The sequence below is a fragment of the Mustelus asterias genome, chromosome 25 (genome assembly GCF_964213995.1).
Source record: "Mustelus asterias chromosome 25, sMusAst1.hap1.1, whole genome shotgun sequence".
Taxonomy (NCBI): Eukaryota; Metazoa; Chordata; class Chondrichthyes; order Carcharhiniformes; family Triakidae; genus Mustelus; species Mustelus asterias.
This window is the reverse complement of record NC_135825.1, coordinates 51,036,818-51,057,908: the sequence shown is the minus strand read 5'-3', so window position 1 is coordinate 51,057,908 and position 21,091 is coordinate 51,036,818. Positions and strand designations below refer to the sequence as shown.

The 21,091-nt window shown below is 42.2% G+C and overlaps 1 protein-coding gene across 4 annotated transcripts in view; it reads left to right on the top strand.

The window, feature by feature from the left end:
- The window catches only part of LOC144479169 (homeodomain-interacting protein kinase 1-like), a 110,195-nt gene that overhangs the window by 56,457 nt on the left and 32,647 nt on the right, over nucleotides 1-21,091 (top strand). For all 4 annotated transcript variants that reach the window (XM_078197769.1, XM_078197770.1, XM_078197771.1 and 1 more), the window contains 4 exons: nucleotides 1,021-1,144; nucleotides 14,599-14,718; nucleotides 16,615-16,701; nucleotides 20,869-21,053. In XM_078197769.1, the coding sequence (XP_078053895.1) occupies nucleotides 1,021-1,144; nucleotides 14,599-14,718; nucleotides 16,615-16,701; nucleotides 20,869-21,053 (516 nt within the window). The remainder of the gene's footprint in view (nucleotides 1-1,020; nucleotides 1,145-14,598; nucleotides 14,719-16,614; nucleotides 16,702-20,868; nucleotides 21,054-21,091) is intronic.

Genomic DNA, 21,091 nt, shown 5'->3' with positions numbered 1-21,091 from the left:
ATAGTGTGACCAACTGTGCTGGGTTAAGAAGGACACTGACACAGGATGTAATTTGTGACTTTGCGAACCGTTTGGTATTGCTGCAGGGATGGAAGCCTGATTGGAGGGATTCAAACATGGGCTACTGTGGAAAATTGACATGAATTTAGGAGATGCCTACATGTTCAAGGACTTGGGGATGGAGGTGGGGGGTCAAAGGTTTTTTTTTTAAAATGTGAAGGGTAATAACAGATTTGAAGGAGAGCAGGGAAGAAGCTGAAGAGAGAGTACTTTGAACAATGTCAACTTACTTGGGGAGCCAGGATGGGCAGGAAGTTGGGTGGTTTAGTGCAAATAAGGTTGAGCGAGCAGGAGGTGGGTCTCATGGACAAGATGAGCTTGGAGAGAGCATGAGGAGCTATGAGAGAGAAACAAGACGAGGAAATGAGTTCCGGGCTAGGCCCAGAGGAGACTTTGGCCAGTGGGAAGAGAGAAAAATGACAGAGGCAGCTGATCAAATGGTCCCAATTGGTGACAAAAAAAATCCATGAGCTCTTTGCATTTGATGCTGCAAGTAAGGGTAGAGAAGGCAGGGGAGAGAGGGGTTTATGAAGATTGCTTGCATTAGAGGAAAGAAGCCAAGGGTTCTGCATTTCAGGATGATCCTGGAATAGTTGTCAGTTTTTACAGAGAGAAACATCAATTAAGATGGACGTTAAAGTCACCCAAGATAAAAAGTTGCTTGGTGCAGACTGAGGGAGGAAAGCAGTGAAAACTGCTGACAGTGTGGTGGTGGTAGTTTGGGGGGGGGGTCACTGGAATAGTTGACAATTTTCACTTTGAATTCTTTTCCAACTATTTAAGGATGTTCCATTTTAAAGTTGGAATCTGCCACTGTATATCTGTGCTTTTTGTAATGGCAATAGAAATTACAGTGGACGGCTTGAAATGTTTAATGGCATGCTTCCTAACTAATGCTTTAACTTTGGAGTGTTTCTTTTACTGATGGTAATGCATATCAATCTTCCCCCCTCTTTGCAGAGCTCCTGAAATCATTCTTGGGCTTCGATTCTGTGAGGCTATTGACATGTGGTCATTAGGCTGTGTAATTGCAGAGATGTTTCTGGGATGGCCATTGTATCCAGGCGCATCAGAGTATGATCAGGTAAGCAACTTGTTGTTGGAAAAAATCTGTAAAATGTATAATTTTGAATATTTGTGTATATTACTATTGCTTACATGTCACCATCGGTGAAGAAAGCTGCTTCATTTATGTAATGACTTGTTATTGTACATTTAATTCTACTAAGATATTATTTATAACTGGTCTGGTTTAGAACACATGTTGGTTCTGTCTGCCTGCCTGTGTATGTGTCTATCTACCTCTGTGTGCAATGGTAAAGTATAGGTATTGATATTCAATTTTCATATTTTGAAGATAAAGATAAAATATTTCTGTTTTTAAATCCTATTTTCCTGTTCTGGTGGACACTGCACTTGAATTTTACAAATGGTTGCCAGACTTAACTGGCTCTGCTTTTGAACTGGCTCTGCATTTGCTCTGCATAAGGTAGAAAAACAAAGTAGTTGTTATAGAAACATTTTTCCAAAATCGGCACACATAGTGCCTCTGCAGGAAAGCTGAATTTATATTGCAGTTTCAGATTGGTGACCAAGATAATTAAAAAAGTTAAAGTTTCATTTATCAGTCACCAGTAAGGCTTACATTAACACTGCAATGAAGTTGCTGTGAAATTCCCTTAGTCATCACAGTCCGGCCTGTTCGGGTTCATGCGCCTAACCAGCAGAATGTGGGAGGAAACTGGAGCACCTGGAGGAAACCCACGCAGACACGGGGAGAACGTGCAAACTCCACACAGACAGTGACCCAAGCCGGGAATCGAATCCAGGTCCAAGGCCCCAGGTCCCTGGCGCTGTGAAGCAGCAGTGCCAATCACTGTGCTACCGTGCTGCCCCCACACGGGAAGATTAAAGTTCTTGTTCCCAGCTTCTGCCGCAAACATCAGTTCCACAAACCCCCTCCAGCCACTGTACCTGGCTCTGTATGGCTATGTGCAACCTCCATTTTGGTTTGAGGTTGAACTTCTGATTTCATATCTTCTCCATTACAAAAAACAGCTACTTCCAACTGCATAGCTTTGCTGTTTCTACCCTCAGTTTATGTGTTGCCAAAACTCCTCCATGCTTTTGATGCCTTCAGCCTGACTATTTTGATGTTCTCCTTGCTGACCTCCACATTCATCAGCTTGAACTCACCTAAAACTGAGTCTTCTAACTTGCATCATTCACCTATTGTTCCTGTGCTCGTTGACCTACATTAACTTCCGATCCACAAGCACTTTGGTTTCAAAAATATTATTTATTGTTTACAAACCTCGGTGGCTTTGTCCCTTCCCTTTCATCTGAGGATGTGTGAACATGAAGTGGATGGAAGAGGAGAGGGGCGAAGGAAGGTTGAGGCATAGAGAATGGAGGTCTCTGGAGAGTAGCAGTGAGGGTAGGCAGAGGTGGGGAATAAATGAGGGATGTGTTGTTTGTGGATCGGGTCAGGTGGAGAAGGAAGGTGAAGGAAATAACAAAATTGACTTTGTCTCAGAAAGGAGATGAGAGTTACATTCTACTAATTTTGCTTCCAGGTGAGATGGATAAGAGTTGTCATGGTGTGACTTAATCATCAGGAGGGGTAGTTTTGGTGCTATTTTTGTTTTGGTTACATGAGATATGTGGGAGTTGGGGGGGGGGGGTGGTGGCGGTGAAACAGAGTTGTATTGTACTGAGAAGTTGTGGGGAGAGGTGTAGTGTTGAGTTTTTGCATGGGGATAGGATGGAAATCATTTGGTTCATTGCCTGGTTTCGGCTTCTTGAGTTCACCTTTTTGTGGTTGGAAAATTTTTTCTGCATCTTAATCATGTGTTGGGGAATTCTGCAATCTTTTAAACGATTACAGTAATTTGCAGCTTAATGTTTTTTGATGACAAACCTGTCCTGTTTCTTATTTAGGAGAGTGTTTCTGTAAGCTGTGTTTGATTGTGGGTGGCTTTTAGTTCTTAAATAAAAGCAAAATGCTGCAAATACTCAGCAGCCCTGGGTGGTTAAAACACCAAACTCTGTTTCTCTCTCTACAGACGCTGTCAGACCTGCTGAGTATTTCCAGCATTCTGTTCTTATTTTACATTTTCAGCATCTACAGCGTGTTGTCTTTTAGTTCTTGTTTGTTTTTCTCTTTCAGAAGTCTAGTATTTTGTAGAATTTTTAAGATGCCCTGTTTCAGAAGCATCTTTGACTTTTTGTTTCCCTTTCCTTTCAATGGTTCCAAAAATTGGTAACTAATTTTTCTTTTAGTTGCTGTCACTTAACAGTGTCATGTATTGCACGTTGAATATATGGTGCTTTATTAATATATGTATAAACAATTTAAATTAGACTTCTTTTTACAAATTGTTCAGTCAGTTATCCCTCAGCATTAACTTCACATTGAAAAGCCTGCAAATTAACAAAGCACATTTTGAGATTACTGAACGTGTGGTCATCTTTGCTGTGTCTCTGTGGAAGAATAAAGCACATCTTTAATCAGTTTTGACGTCTAACACTTGCTGCTGTATTTTTCATGTGAATGTGCTGGATATATGCCAGTTTGTATATCTCCCAGCATATTTGTAATGTACTTTGTATTCATGCATGGCAGTAGCAAGTTTTGAAGCTGTTTCTGTTAGCTAGTAAGAGTAGGCTGCTTAACTATAGAAGCTACTGTTTCCTATTTTATTCTTCTTTGTTTAATACTTATTTCATGTCAACCACTTGTTTGTCTGTTTTATGTGCTCATGATGGTGTAATCCATCCACTATACTGCTGCTGTTGTAGTGACTGTTTCAGCAAAAGAGCACAGTTATTCAACCATGACAGTGTATCATTGGTTTACAAGTTTGTGCTCGAGAACATGTGTCCGCACTGGAGAATGCTAAGTAGAGCAATAATGTAGGCTGCTTTGATATTGCCAGCAAGACAGCTTCATCATATACGTTGTGCAGTTAAATGCAGAAGTTTCTGAACAAAGAATTTGGCAGAGTGGTGTACACATTCAGAAGAGCACTGAACGAGACCGTAAATGTGAACCTGTGCATCAAAATGATTTTCCATATCCTTACATTCTCCTGTTCTTAGAACTGCATGAGTGACTCCCCTACCTAAGCTTGTTACCATAAGACTAAGGAGTAGGTCATTCAACTTTTTAAACCTGTCCCACCATTCAACTAGATCAAGGCTGATCATCTATCTCTACAGTTGTGCTAGTAAATGTTCTGCACCCTTAAAACCTGTTTAAATATCAGTGTATTTCATGAAGATGGACATGGAGATTTGAGATGGGTGGATAGTTTACTTTAAACATCATAAACAAGTTTACTCATCTGAGCCATTAATACATTTTTAAGTTGAAGATCCTCTTCAGATTTTGGTCACATTTTGAAATCTAGTCATTTAGTTGGCTAACTGGTTTGCTGAAATATCAAGCCAATTTTTACAAACATAGGAATTAGGAGCAGGAGGAGGCACTTAGCCCCTCAAGCCTCCTCCTCCTTGGCTGATCTGTTTGTAACTTCAACCCTACATCCCTGACTACCCTGATAACTTTTAACTCCTGCTGCCCCTCCCTCCCCCTGTCCCCCCCCCCCGTCCCCTTGCCCCCTCAGTTTCTCAAAAACCTTATCTATTTCTGCCTTAAAAATATTTAAAGACTGTTCTACAACTGCCTCTGAGGGAAAGAATTCCAAAGACTCATGACCCTCGAAGGGAAAAAATTCTCCTCATCTCTGCCTTAAATGGGCGACCCCTTATTTTTAAATGGTGTCCCCTAGTTCCAGATTCTTCTGCAAGTAGGAACACCCTCTCCACACCCACTCTGTCACGACCCTCTCAGGATGCATATGTTTCAATCAAGTCACCTCTTACTCTTCCAAACTTGAATGGAAACAAATGTTATCCTGTCTAACCTTGCCTCATAAGTCAACCTGCCCATTTTCTCCTCTTGGGGATTTTTCCTCCATAAATAAACAGCAGGAAGTAGTAAAGGTTAAGTTTTCCTCTCATTTGCATAAAGATCTTTGGGTTATTTGTAACACCACCTCTTCTACCCCAGCTGAAATCTGCTGACTGTTTGAAAATGGGACCTTTTAGTTAGTATAATTTGATCATTATCAGCTGTCAAATAAAAAGCTAAATTATATTGCTTTATAGTTGCTCCTTTGTTCGATAGAATTAAATAATATTCTTGCTGCAATATTGATACTTAGTAAGCATCATTGTGTTAAAAATAGGAAATCTTAGCTATTGGGAGGTGGTGGTATAGTGGTTTTGTCACAGGACTATTAACCCTGAGACCAAGAGTAAAGCTTTGGGCTCCCAGATTCCATTCCCACCATGGCAGCTGATGGAATTTGCATTCAATAAAAAACATTTCAATTGAGAAGTTTAATGACGACGTGAAACCATTGTTGTAAAAACCCTTCCTTCAGGGAAATAAATCTGCCGTCATTGGGTCTGGCCTACACCTGACTCCACAACCTACAACAATGTGGTTGACTCTTAAAAGCCCTCTGAAATGGCCTCAATTGTATTGAACTGCTTGAAAAGTCTAAAAGAAAGGAAACTGGATGGACCATCCAGCATCGACCTAGGCACTGGAAATAACAACGGCAAGCTCAACCTGTCGACCCTGCAAAGTCCTCCTTCCTAACATCAGGGGGTTAGTGCCAAAATTGGGAGAGCTCTTCGGCAGACTAGTCAAGCAACACCCTGACATAGTCATCCTCACGGAATCATAACTTTAAAAAAATAGAGTGGGAGTGAGTTGTCCCGGCAGTCATCAACATTGACTCTGGATCCCATGACATCTCATGGCATCTGGTCAAACAAGGCAACGGAAGCCTCTTGCTGATTACCACATACTGCTCCCCCAGCTGATGAATCTTTATTATATGAAGCACTGAGGGTGGCAAGGGTGTAGAATGGATTCTGGCTGGGGGACTTCAATGTCCATCATCAAGACTGGCTTAGTAGTACCACGACTGATTGAGCTGGTCAAATCCTAAAGGATGTATTTGCTAGACTGGCTGGTAAGAGAACCAACATGAGGGAAAAACATATTTGACCTCATCCTCACCAATGTGCCTACCACAGATGCATCTGTCCACGACAGTATTGGAAAGAATGACCACATGCAGTTAAAGTGTTCACAATGTGGATAGTCTATGTCAGTTAGCTCAGTTGGCTAGTTGGTGATGCAGAGCGATGCCAACAGCGCATGTTCAATTCCTGTACCGGCTGAGGTTATTCATGAAGGCCCTGCCTTCTCAACCATGCCCCTCACCTGAGGTGTGGTAATCCTCTGGTTAAATCACCACCAGCCAGCTCTTCCCTTCAAAGGGGAGAGTAGCCTATGGTCATCTGAGACTATGGTGACTTGACCTTCACACCCCATCGTGTTGTGGCACTACAACCATGCTAATTGGGATAGATTTCAAACAGATCTAGCAAGACTGGGCAACTATGAGTCACTATGCACCATTAATAGCAGTAGAATTGTACTTAACCACAATCTGTAACCTCATGGCCCGGCATATCCCCCACACTACAATTAGCATCAAGCCAGGAGATCTGTCCTGGTTCAATGAAGAGTTCAGGAGGGCATGCCAGGAGCAACACCAGGCATACCTAAAAATCAGTTGTCAACTTGATGAAGCTACAATACAGGACTACTTGCATGCCAAACAACGAGTTAGATTGTGGACATTCTAAACAATTACATAAACTCTGCTGTCCTGCCACATCCAGCCATGAATGGTGGTGGACAGTCAACAACTCACTAGAAGAGGAGGCTCCGCAAATATTCCCACTCTCAATGATGGGGCTGCCCAGCACATCAGTCCAAAAGATAAGGCTGAAGCATTTGCAATAATCTTCAGCCAGAAGTGCCGAATGGATGATCCATCTCTGCTTCCTTCAGAGGTCCCCAGCGTCACAGATGTCAGTTTTCAATCAATTCATTCATGTGATATCAAAAAACAGTTGAAGGCACAGGATACTGCAAAGGCTAATGGCCCTGACAATATTCTGCTGACACTAATGAAGACTTGCGCTCCAGAACATACTTAGTCAAGCTGTTCCAGTACAGCTACAACACTGGCATCTACCAGCAATGTGCTCAAGTCTCTTCTGCTCACGAAAAGCAGGACAAATCCAACCTCTGTAATTATTGCCCCATCAGTCTACCCATGATCATCAGTAAGGTGATGGAACAGGTCATTAACACTGCTAAAAAGTGGCACTTATTCAGCAATAACCTGCTCACTGCTCAGTTTGAATTCTACCAGGGCTGCTCAGCTTCTGACTTCTTCATGGCCTTCATTCAAACATTGCCAAATGTTTGAACTCGGGAGGTGGGGTGAGAGTAACTGCCCTTGACATCAAGTCCGCATTTGGCCAAGTGTAGCATTATGGAGCTCCTGCAAAACTTGGGGTCGTTGGGAATCAGGGAAAACTCTCTGTTGGTTAGAGTATTACCTGGCACAAAGGAAGATGGTTGTGATTTTTGGGGGTCAATCATCTCAGTTCCAGAGCATCACTGTAGGAATTCCTCAGGTTAGTGTCCTAGGCCTAACCATTTTCAGCTGTTTCATCAATGACCTTGCTTCCATCAAAAGGTCAAAAATTGCTGATAATTCACTGATGTTCAGCACCATTAAGGACGACTCAGGTACTGAAGCAGTCCATGTCTCAATGCAGCAAGACCTGGACAATATTCAAACTTGGGCTGACAAGTACCATTCATGCTACACAAGTGCCAGGCAATAACTATATCCAACAAGAGAGAATCTAACCATCGCCCCATGACATTCAATCATAGAATCATAGAAACCCTACAGTACAGAAAGAGGCCATTTGGCCCATCGAGTCTGTACCGACCACAATCCCACCCAGGTCCTACCCCCATATCCCTACATATTTACCCACTAATTCCTCTAAGCTGCACATCTCAGGACACTAAGGGGCAACTTTAGCATGGCCAATCAATCTAACCCGCACATCTTTGGACTGTGGGAGGAAACCGGAGGACTCAGAGGAAACCCACGCAGATACGAGGAGAATGTGCAAACTCCACACAGACAGTGACCCAAGCCGGGAATCGAACCCAGGTCGCTGGAGCTGTGAAGCAGCAGTGCTAACCACTGTGCTACCGTGCCGCCCTATGGCATTACCATCACTGAATTCCTCACTGTCAACTTCCTGGGAGTCACTGTTGACCAGAAACTTAGTAGCCCTATAAATACTGTGACTACCAGAGCAGATCAGAGGCTAGGAATCCTGCAATGAGTAACTCGCCTCCCGATTCCCAAAGCCTGGCCACAATCTACAAGGCACAAGTCAGGAGTGTGATGGAATACTCTCCACTTGCCTGGATGAGTGCAATTCCAGGTTCATTCAAGAACCTTGACACCATTCAGGACAAAGCCGCCTGCTTGTTTGGCACCCCCCATCCACAGACATTCACTGTCCCCACCACCACTGATGCACAATGGTAGCAGTGTGTACCACCTATAAGTTGCACTGCAGGAACTCACCAAGGCTTCTTGGATTTCACCTTCCAAACACACAACCACTACTATCTAGAAGGCCAGAGGCAGCAGGCACATGGAAATGTCACCAACTCAAGATTTCCCTCAAGCCACTCGCCATCTTGACTTGAAAATAAATTACCATTCCTTCACTGGGTCAAAATCCTGAAATTCCCCCTCTCCCAGCACTGTGATATACCTACGCCACATAGACTGCAGCAGTTCAAGAAGACAGCTCACCATCACCTTCTCAAGGGCAATTAGTGATGGGCAATGAATGCTGGCCAAGCACTGAAATCCAGATCCCATGAATGAATTTTTAAAAACCTCATGGTATCTGCCCTTTAAGTGGATTTGCCTCGCATCTATTGGTTAAAGTTTTGTTTTTGAGTTAATACAGTTTTTCAGTAGCTTCAATCCATAATACTTGGAAGATGTCTCACAAAGATTAATGATGTGGTGCTATTCCTGTCGGCTGATTGAGTTCATTACTTGGATATTCCGACCCAAAGAAGGTTTTTATCAATTAAAAATTATAGCATGAAATGGATGAAGTTTAATTACCATTAAATTTCTGTGTTTGTGAAATGAATTGCATAGAAACAGTGGCTAAAAATGAGATAAAGAACATTTATTGTATTTCGTACTTTCAGTTCTGGGAAGTTGGGCCTCAGTAAGTGGGTGTGGCTATTGCAACAGACTTGTTTTTGTCCCAATTGATTAACAGAAAACTGGTGTGTTCATAAAGCAACAGATGACTACTATTATTGGCATCAGCCTATCTGCTAAAAAGCTGATAACCAGCAGCCTTCTGTAATGTTCTGCAGTTAATGTTGATAGTAAATGTTTCTATATAATCTGCTGTTGTAAATGCTATCCAGTTAAATGAGACAGTACTTTCAACCATATTTCATTACTTAACTTTCCCCTGTTAGGGTCCTGGACCAGAACTGCAAGGTATATTATGAAGCCAGACTGGACCCCAACAATATTTCTATATTGGCATAAATGTGAGGATAGGATATTTGTTTCCAGGAATAATTTCACTGACAAAGTAGGGATCGTTTATAGTGAAACAAACTTTATTTAATAACGCAGTTTAAATATAACTCTAGCAAATGAAGCAGCTTAACCATTAACAGTTGAACAATAATTAAAAATGAAATGAAGCAACTTTATTTTCCAGCATATGACTGCTCCAGTTCCAAATAAGTCCCACTCATGCATTAGTCAAATCCACTTTTAAATAAATACAGCTAGCAAACCTAGGCATACTTGCTTTCAGAGAGCGATAGAGGCCCAGAAGCCTGCAAAATCCTTCTAACTTCAACAAGGCTTCAGCTGCAACTAACTGCTTTCTGCAAGAAACTTTTTTTCTCTGCTACAGACCCAGCTCTGCACGTTAAACACCTCATCGCGTGACCCTGTCAATAACTATAATCAGAAATCTCAGGGGAACTTAAGTAAACAATAGTCATTTAGCTTTACTTAAAATAAATACTTGCAAGGTTGAAATGAGTAATTATCTTGCTCTCCCAAAACCTGAACTGCATTTCCACCCCCCCTCCCCTCCCCCAGACATACCGACTGCTGTAACATAAAGCTGAATTTTTAAGCATTCCCCATAAACATAATAAAAATATAAATATATATCAATTGCACTACTATCATCACACCCCCATCCATTAAATTAATTTTGCACATGCCATTCCAACTAAAGCAGACAGGTAACTTAGATTTTTCACTGTAGCCACTAATATGCTCAACCGCATCCCTCACCTTCATCCTTCACCTCACATCCCTGTCTTCCCCTAGTATCTTTGTTAACTCGAGTCCAAGAAAACTTTATTGAAATTGGTGCACATCTTTTTTGGCCATTTATGGATAGATGTGACTGGACCACATCAAGCGATACTAAAACTGTACATGATTGTAAGATCTGCTTGGAGGGTGGAGATAATAACAGGGTTGTTTTCCCTACTGCCAACTGTCTCTGAACTTCTCTCCCCTGCCCCTTCCACGATCACTTCTTAAAAACATTTCTTCTATTTCAGATATCCAGGCAGTGAAGGATAGGACTGAGCCTAATCTTTGCACACTTCTAAATTTTTATTTACAGAAGAACACAATACAAACGTGCACCTCCAAACTCATGAAAGTGCAAGTGAATTCTTAATTAATGTCTACCTGAATACAATTAAACACTCCTTTTCAATTAACAGAATTCATGGATTCACTTCTACAAAGATAGATCCATTTAGCTTCAGCTGGTAATTCCCTCTCCCTCCTCCTTCCTCATTCAGTCAAACTTGCTTATCCTGCAGTTATATTCTAGCGCTCGTCTGTTCAACACAGAACTATCCTTGAGTGCCTCTTCCTCATTGTCCAGCTTGGTGGGATTGCCCTTGCTAGGTTCTATTTTCACTTATAATGATCATAATGAGTGCATCAATAATAAAGTTCCTTTTCTGTCCCTCCCCTTCCCCATTCAGTGTTACTTTGGGAGTACCCAGTAACCTATCCTTTACCCTTTACTGTGTGCTAGTTCTCGGTGGGATCATCCACAAAAAGGGGATCAGATTCCATGTGCATGCTGATGATACTTAGCTCAACTTCTCTATTACCTCTTGATCATTCTGCTTTTTCTTTTGCTGTCAGACCTCTGTTATTTTTTTCATGGGATGTGAGTGTCACTGTATAGGACAACATTTATTGGCCATCCTTATTGCTCTTGAGAGGGTGTTGGTAAGCCACCGTCGTCGAACCATTGCAGCCCAAGTGGTGTACTTGCACCCAGAGTACTGTTACGAAGAAATGGAAATATAGTTCAAAGTCAGGATGGTGTGTGGCTTGGAGGGGAACTTGCAGGTGGTGGTGGTGTTCCAAAGCATCTGCTGCCCTTGTCCATCTCGCTGATAGAGGTTGTGGTTTTGGCAGGTACTGTTGAAGTGCCCTTGATGTGCTGCTGCAGTGTATCATATAGATGGTGTACACTGCTGCCACTGTGCCTCGATGGTGGATGGGCTGTTAGCCAAGTGGGCTGTTTGGTCCTGGATGTTAATGAACTTTGAGTGTTGTTGTAGCTACATTCATCCAGGCAAGTGGAGAGTATTCCATCATACTCTTAACTTGTGCCTTGTAGATGGTGGACATTGTTTGGGGAGTCAGGGGATGAGTTACTCATCACAGAATTCCTACCCTGTGACCTGCTCTTGTAGCCACAGTATTTATGAGAATCAGTGAACAGATAATTGCTGAAGTGCTACTTGATAACACTTTCAGTGAACTCTTTTCTGATAATTGAGTCAAAATTGAGGGATCGTAATTGACTAGGTTGGATTTATCTATCTTTTTGTGAACAAGACAGCATGGTGGCACAGTGGTTAGCCTCGCTATTGCCTCACAACGCCAGGGACCCAGGTTCAATTCTAGCCTTGGGTGACTGTGTGGAGTTTGCATGTTCTCCTCATGTCTGTGTGGGTTTCCTCTGGGTGCTCCGGTTTCTTCCCATAGTCCAAAGGATCTGCAAGTTTGGTGGATTTTCCTGAGTAAATTGCCCCTTAGTGTCCAAAGATGTGTAGGTTAGGGGGATTAATGAGGTAAATACGTGGGGTTAGGGGCTAGGGCGTTGGACCTGGGTAAGATGCTCTGTCAGAGTATCGGTGGAGACTCGATGGGCCGAATGGCCTCCTTCTGCACTATAGGGATTCTATGAAGACGTTCCTGGCAATTTTCTACAATGCTGGGAGATATGTGTCGTACAGCTTGTCCAACATACAGTCTTGAATAAACCATATTTTTCTCCAGAGTGACATTGGGAAGACTGAAGTAAACTTCTTTACAAAATCACCAAATGTTTACAGTGCAGAAGCAGATCATTCAGCCTATCGAGTCTACACTGCTCTCTGAAAGAGCATTCTACCTAGTCCCACTCCTCTGCCTTCTCCCCATAGCCTTGCACATTTGTTCTTTTCAGTTAGCAATCCAATTCTCTTTTGAATACCTTGAACGAACCTGCTTCTACCACCCTCTCGGCCAGTTTGTTACAGACTCCAATTTTTCCTTGCATCACTTCTACTCCTTCTGCCAATTATTTTTAAGCTGTGCCCTTTAGTCCTTGATGCTGTCTTGAGTGGGAATAGTTTCTCACAATTTCCCTGTTCATACCCCTCAGGATCTTAAATACCTCTGTCAAGTGTTCCCCTCAGCCTTCTTATCTCCTTGGAAAATGTCCCAACCCCTCCAATCTATCGTCATAACTTCAGTTCTTTATTCTTAGACACAGCTTCCACTGAGTTGCTCTTTCATCAGTGACAATATTCCCCTCCCAATCCATATTTTGAGCTAAACTGAACTGTTTGCATCTTGGGCATTCTGTTTGTTCTGAACTAAGTTTTCGATTACAAAGACTACCTACCATGGTGTGGCCTGTCTCTGCCTTCACCTTGGCCTGTCTAAATGCACACCTTTACCATCCACTTGATTATTCTAATGCTCTCCTGGCTAGTCCTCAATTTATATCGCTCTGTACCTTCATCTCATCAAAACTCGGTTGTTGTACCTATCGCACCAAGTCTTACTCTCGCCCATCACCTTGCCTTCATTGGCTCTTGGTCCTAATGCCTCCAATTTAACATTTTCAATGCTGTTTAAATGTAGCTATGGTCAATCTCCCTCCCTAACTCGGTAGCTTTCTCCAACCCTATAATCATGCTCTCCTTATTTGGGTGTTGTTGGAGCTGTGCTCAGCCAGGGAAGCGGAGAGTGTTTCATCACTTTCCAGACTTGTGCCTTTTAGATGGTGGTGTAGCTTAGGGGATTCAGAAGGTGTGTTATTTGCTGCAAAATACCCAACCTCTGACCTGCTGTTATGTGGCTGGTGCAGTTACATTCCTGGTCAATGATGTGACCCTGGAATGTTGATGCTGTGGGATTCAAAGGATTGAATGTTCAAAGGGCTTGTAAGACTTCCTCTTGTTGGAGAGGGTCATTCCCTGGCTTCATGGTGTGAATGTTAATTGCCACTCACCAACTCAGGCCTGGGTTTGTCCATGTCTTTTCACAGACTGTTTCATTATCTGAGGAATTCAGAGTGGAACTTTATAATCTGCAATCATCAGTAACCACTTCTGATTTTCATGATGGGAAAGTCATTGATGAAGCCACTGATGATGTCAGGCCTGAGGAGCTTCTCCAATGATGTCCTTGAACTAAGATGATTGTCCTACAACAACCACAACATCTTCCTTTGTGCTTTTAAAATTATTTCATGGGATGTGGGAGCCGCTGGCAAGGCCAACATTTATTGTCAGTTCCTAATTGCCTTTAACAGATGGCATTTAAGAGTCAACCACATTGCTGTGGGTCTGGAGTCACTTGTAGGGCAGCCTAGTTAAGGTTAGACACGGCATTAGTGAATCGGATGGTTTTTTACAACAATCGGCAATGGCGTCATGGTCATCATTAGACTTTTAATTCCAGATGTTTTGTTGACTTCAAGTTTCACCAACTGCCGCCATATTGGGATTCAAACCAGAGTCCTTAGAGCATCACCATGGGTCTCTGGATTACTAGTCCAGTGACAATACCACTATGTCACCGCCTTCTAACACTGTTTAAGATGGAATTGAAATGTCAGAGAGAGGAGTTGAAAGTACAAACAGCTGTTCAGCAAGCAACTGGAAATTTCATTCATTCTTGGATGGACAGGCAGGTTAAAACCTCTTGCTAAATTGAAAAGGGCTTAAGAAACTGAAGAGAACTTGTGCTACAGGGTATTGTGGGATGTTGTGCTATTGCAAATTACTTTCCCTTGTCATCAAACATAATGTGGTGTTGCATTGCAAAGAGCAGACTGCTGACTGAATAAAGTTCAGCAAAGACTCTTGTGCGTGGGTGTTTGTGTGCATGTGGAAGGGGCAAGTTTCAAGTGCATGTGGTTTTAAGGCAAAAGGTTGCATTTATGGTTGTCTTCTGTTTTTTATTTCAGATTCGCTATATTTCTCAAACGCAAGGTTTGCCGGCTGAGTACTTGCTAAGTGCAGGAACAAAGACTACAAGGTTTTTTAACAGAGACCCAGATTCAGGATATCCATTGTGGAAGCTCAAGGTTATTTGGATCTTTCTGATTTTAAAAAAACCTGTGACTACAATGGCTGATTAAATTAGTCCTTTGAAGTAGATTTTCATGTTAAAAACTGAAAGCCGGATTTTTTTTCCAAATGTTCCAATTCTGACTTTGCAACCAATTGAAAAGGCAGCTTTTAGCTTGTTGCTTACTATCTGTAGTATAATGTTGTCTGGCTATTACTCTCTCTTTCCTCATCTTACTCCAACCACAAGCACATCATTGCATTGTTTGCAGTTTTGGAAATTGAATTGCCAAGTATAGGTATAATCTGAACTGCTTGATGACGAACCAGCTGCATATCTGAACAAGTGGAACTTGTTGACGTAACTGGAAGGCGCATTTCTTTTTCCCAAGATGCTTGGGCTTAAAATCAGACTCAAATTCAACTTGGGCGTTCTGGTTGGAGAATTTGTAGCATTGTATCTGCCAAGCTCTCAGCTTTTAAACTTCAGCTGCGTCACTGCAGTTGGTAAAAGCTGTTAATCAGTTCCCCAATTGTCATGTTTGTGAGCAGCAACATGGGGCTTGATAGAGTTTGTTCTCTGAGTAGTTCTGGTCAGCTATAATCATTCTAACACACCGTGGTGTTCAGATGCTTTCGTAGACTGCACTGTGAAGTAGCTACTGTAGTTGCCTCCAAAACCCAGCAACTGACTAATTTAATAAGACAACAAGAAAAGAAAGTTTCTTCAATGAATGTTCACACAGCTGCAAGCATTGGATGATTTGTTGGCCCTCCCCCCTGCTGTTCTGCAAGAAGCTTTGTACAAGCTCCTATTTCCATGTTTCAGGCTTTTAAAGTTATTTATATGTTGCTTCCAAGAAAAGATGGTTTAATTTGTTAGCCAACTGCATGGTCAAAATTGCATTTTAATGATTTCAGATTTTGTTCTCAGTTTGATTAACTGCGTAACGTGTGTCACTTGTCTTTAGAGAAAGATTTTGAGCATCAGTAGTGGAAGTTTGAAATTGACTTTACCTTTAGCAAAATATTTTAATATCAGAAGTCAGCTGATGTTGCTATTAATTCTGCACGAGTTGGAACCTGCAGTTATGAATGAAGGAGTCTGTATAGTAAGCACCAATGTGACAGTACTAAGAATTGAGGCTGACATAATAAATAAAGGAAGTATCTTAAAGTATGATGATATCGCTAGAATTCCTTCTATCAAATGTAAGGTGCACTAATTAAATAATTTGCCAAGAAAGGCCACCACCAGCCCCCACCACACCATCCATGACCAAAGAGATGGTTTGGAACAATTTAATACCATTAAATTCCATATAGTTGTCATAACTATCTTAGTAAGAAGTCTCACAACACCGGGTTAAAGTCCAACAGATTTATTTGGAATCACGAACTTCCTGAGTGCTGCTCCTTCCTCAGGTGAGCAGGAGCAGTGCTCCGAAAGCTTGATTCTAAATAAACCTGTTGGACTTTAATCTCGTGTTGTAAGACTTCATACTGTGCCTACCCCAGTCCACATCATAGCTATCTTTATCCATTTGAAACAAATAGATTAATTACAGTTGGAATTAAAAACTCAATTAAAGCTGGTCTGTGCTGCAGCGACTTGCACCTCATTTATCTGATCTAAAATGGTGTCTCCAAAATAATCTGGCTGATGGCAATTTGAAAGTAATGGTTGAAGAAAGTGTTCAGCTTTTTTTTTGTGTAGTTGCCAGTGGATGTGATCTGTGCAGTTTTGTGTAGGTTTTTAGGAAACAAACTTACTATTGAATCAACATAACTGGCCATGTTCTCTACAATCTGAAATATGCACAGTAGTTTGTATGCTTCTATTTCAATGTTACTTTGCTGTAAACTTTCACTGCAGTTTGTGAATATTTTCAGCAATTGTTTTCTCTATATAGACACCAGAGGAACATGAGTTGGAGACGGGGATCAAATCGAAGGAAGCGAGAAAGTACATTTTCAACTGTTTGGACGATATGGCTCAGGTAAGTGAGCAACTTGAAGATTGGCTTGCTACACATCGTAGAATCCTTTGCTCATTGGCGGAATAAAAATTGACTTCTGTGGCACATTGTTCTGTGATCATCAGATCACAAGGCACATTTGAGCCCATACTAGGAATTACCACCCTGGTATTTCTCTCTTTTGTTCTTCCCCACAATAGTGTCTTGAGCATTTTTTTGTTGATAACAAAAGTAACCATATTAAATACTCAACTTTGAAGTGTTGAGGACCTTAGAACCTAAAATCTTTGACCTGGGTTTGCCAGACTTACCATGTCCACTTAGACTTGTGTTCTTACTACTTTAAATGATGGTATTTCATCAGTGCCATTAAACGTTGTTATTGCGCAGTTGCCTGGAACTTAATACATGCTACTAGACGATAAAGAACTTTGGTGTTTATAGAACAAACCCACAGGTCTCTCCGATGTTTTATTGCTGAATTTGGATAAAAGTGATATCACTTTGTATTTTTGACAGATTTTTTGTGAACTAATCCTGTTGAATAGTTTCAATTGTTGACCTGTATGGATTTTTGATCCTATTTATAAAAGATGTATACACAGCTCCCAGGTGGGTTAGTGGATGAACATATTCCATGGTTTTGCATTGAAATAAAAACTAGGTTTAACTTGAAATATGTGTTTAACTAGTGCAGAGGGATTGCAAAAATTAGCCTCATGGTCAGGGGTTAAAGGAAGTGATATTTTATTATGAGGAGCATCACAGCCAAATCTGACACACACATGAAAAATTTCCTCATGGTGAAGACTGAAAGTCAGCTGCTCAAGTGGCAATATTCCCAGCTCCATGCAATGAACTTGGGAATCGATGATTCCACAAAGGACAGGAATCAAATTTGCACCTTCCTGAACTTACTGCATAGTTCCACGTTGGGTGAAGAAGCTCACAGATAAAGGCTGGGATTCTCCCAAAAAATTCTAAGTTCCCAACATGCGGGAAAATGGGGGTAAAACCCACCTTTTTTAGCGTGATTTTCAGAATGAATCTCCGACTCTGTGCATCAGAGTTCCCTAGCGTGATTCATTCTGGAAATCTGTGGGTGAGGCCTAATCCCGCCTGAGAGGCCGGCAGCATGGTGCTGAGCGGGCCACAGGTCAGCCCCGATGTACTCGAGCAGTGCAGTGGGCTGGGAGAATCACCCTCTTAATGCTAAAGCATATAGAGAGGGTTAGTTGATGACCAGCAGGGAAGGACCTCCACCCATCCACTGTGGGGGACTCTGACTCAGTCAGAAATCCCAGCATTAGACTACTTAACATAACTCTGGTTGCCAGCCAGGTTTCAATGCAGTTAATGCCTCAACCAGGTAGGAAACTTGCTGTAATACCTTGCCACATCAACAGTGGGCTATGGTTGAGTGCTTCTCTTCAGTGCAAAATAGCCCCTCTGTGTAAAGAATGCAATCATTCATTCTACAATCAATTGTATTGTAGAACTGACCTTGGAATTGTGGAAGTTCCCATTTATCTTCTCTCCAAGGGCTCTGCAACCCCTTCCCTGTCACCAGCATATGCTGCTTACTGGAAATTGCATATTCACACATATTTATGACATCCAGGAGCATTAGGATATAAGTGAGCAAAGTGTATTATGTGATCCCATCAGTGGATATTTAATCCTCCACCTTCCCAACTTCTTGAGTTTTGATCATCTGTATTAGGCTCTTCCATTAATTCTGGTGCCAGCGTGTTATTAAATTCCACTAAGTTACAGAGTTTTCCAGCAAAGAAAACAAATCCAATGTATCATAGTTGTCCTGGACTTGTTTTCATCACTGGTTAATAAGCCTGTACCAACTTTGGGACACAGGATACTGCTTTTTTTGTGGACCTTCTAAGAATTTCTTGAATTGAATCACTTTAGTTTTGATACCAACTTCGGTTATTAAGCAATACGATAATACTGTTAATTGTAATTCTACTTTCTGATAAGTATTATATTGGGAATTAAGATTCTGAAACTTAGGGCCTGATTTTACCATTGCGTCACGCCCGTTTTCGGGCGCGAAAACTTGATAAAGTCGGGCGTGAGGCCATTAACGCGATCCGCACAGATGCCCACTTTACCAAGGCTGGAAAATGGCTGTGATCCGAACTATGCCTGAAACGGGCGCAATGGCGATTTAAATGCATTTGCATGCATTTAAATTGAATTAATGGGCTGCCCGCCCAACTTTACCAGCATTTCCCTCTTTACCACCGCATTCGCGCGTCCAGTTCCGGCGCGAAACAGACTTGCTCAGCCAAGGTTTGTTTCGGACGCTCCAGCTTCTGAAGAGGTAAGTTCAGAGCTTCCAACAGCTCTCTGACTCAGATCGGTGGTAGAGGGAGATGGGAAGGGAAGCCTGATCATTCTCTGGCTGGGGACCGGGGGGTGGGTTGGGGGGAGGGAGGCCAGATCGTTGTACGGTGGGGGTGAGGCTAGATCATTCTCTGGTTTGGGGGGGGGGGGGGGGGGAGGCGAGGCCAGGTCGTTGTCCGGTGGGGGGGAGGCTAGATCATTCTCTGGTTTGGAAGGGGGAGGGGGGGAGATCATTCTCTGGTGCGGGGGGAGAGGCCAGATGGTTTTCTGGCTGGGGTGGGGGAGGGGGAGGAGGGTGGCCAGATGGATCTCTGGTGGGGGGGGGGGGGTCAGAGGGGACCGCTGCCACTCTGCAGGCGATCGATGGGGGGGGGAAGGGGGGCAGAGGGTCGCGATCGGTCTGGGTAGGGTGGGGTGGATGGATAAGGGGGACAGTTATGTTGTGGGGATGGGGCGATATCTGTAGAGGCCATCGCTCCCGCTTTTCACTCCCGGGCTGTTTTATCCGCTTTTTGCGGCCCGGGAGCGATGGGACAGGCGCATTTTTCAAATTTTTTTTCACCGTGCATGCACAGTTCAAAGCTCCAATCGGAGCTGCAGCGTTTCGGGCGCAATAAGCCCCGTCCACAGCGCGATTCAGACTCACAATCTTTTTTTCAGGCTAAGTGCGTATAGGGGCGCCTGAGAACAGGTTTCCAAGTCGGATCTGAATTGCGCCCAGATTCAGCACTTAGAATGAAAATGGTAAAATTGGGCCCGTAGTGTTAGAAGTTGATCTTTTTCTGCTGCACATTCTCCTGAAGGCAGTGACTCATGCTGCTGTATTGTTCCATATTGTTAGTACTCCAATGCCTTATCCAAGTTTCTGCTTGCTATCCGCAAGTCTAGGAAATAAATGAGTGCTGGAAAAACCACTGAGCAATGAGCTTGACATTTTCTTCATTCAGTACCTTCAAATGGGAACTTTGCAGTCTCTAAACAGAGAGGAAACATGAGCTCATGATTTTCAGTCTTCTCTTTCCCCTTTGTCCTCCTTATCATTGCCCAGTACTACTGACTCCAATTATATGACCCCAGAATTTGGTACAGGCTTGAATTCTCTAGTTTTTATGGCTATTGCACTCTGAATTTTGATTTTGTTTTTAAAAGAATATTTATAAAATGAGGAATGGATAAGAAATTTGTATAATTGTTTAATTATGTTGTTTGGCAGTGTACAGCTTTGCTTTGCACACTGGGTTTAAAGGCTTCACAGATTAAAAAGTGACTAGTGCGTAACAGGATTAGTGGCTACGCAAGGCATGGCTGAATACTTAATCCACACGTGTATTAAACGATGAAGGATTATTGTTGCACATTATAAATCTTAAACATTGGTTGCTCATGTTACCAGCTCCTGGGGGAAAAAGTTGATATTTTCCCATGAAAACTGAAAATAGGACTTCAGTAATAAGAAGTGCCCAAAGCACCGAAGAGTTGCTGACATTTGCAAAATGCATGCATTCGTGTTTGAAACCTTCTGATGATATTGGGTATTCATTGGAATATGACCCGAGGTTTACCAATGCAGTGAAAGGGACTAGCCCAACCCTATGCCTCGTTTTCATCCTCAGGAAATCTAGCAGCAACATGTAAACTGTGTACTTGATACTCAAGATGGTCCCCAAACTTGGGTATGATTTGAGATTTCATTGCTGTAGTTGCGTTAAAAATAAGTTCAGCATTAAGTTCAAGATACTCATCTTAAAACAGTTAATGAGAAACCCATTGTTGAAGTGCCTCTCTTCACTGACATTGTTATTGTTTACTGTTTTTCTTCTTTAGGTGAACATGCCAAATGATTTGGAGGGAACAGACATGTTGGCGGAGAAGGCAGACCGGAGGGAATATATTGATTTGTTGAAGAAAATGCTGACTATAGATGCTGACAAAAGGATTAATCCGTTAAAAACCTTAAATCATCCATTTGTTACCATGACACATCTACTTGACTTTCCTCATAGCAATCAGTAAGCCTTTTAAAATATGTAAATAAAAGTTATTTGTG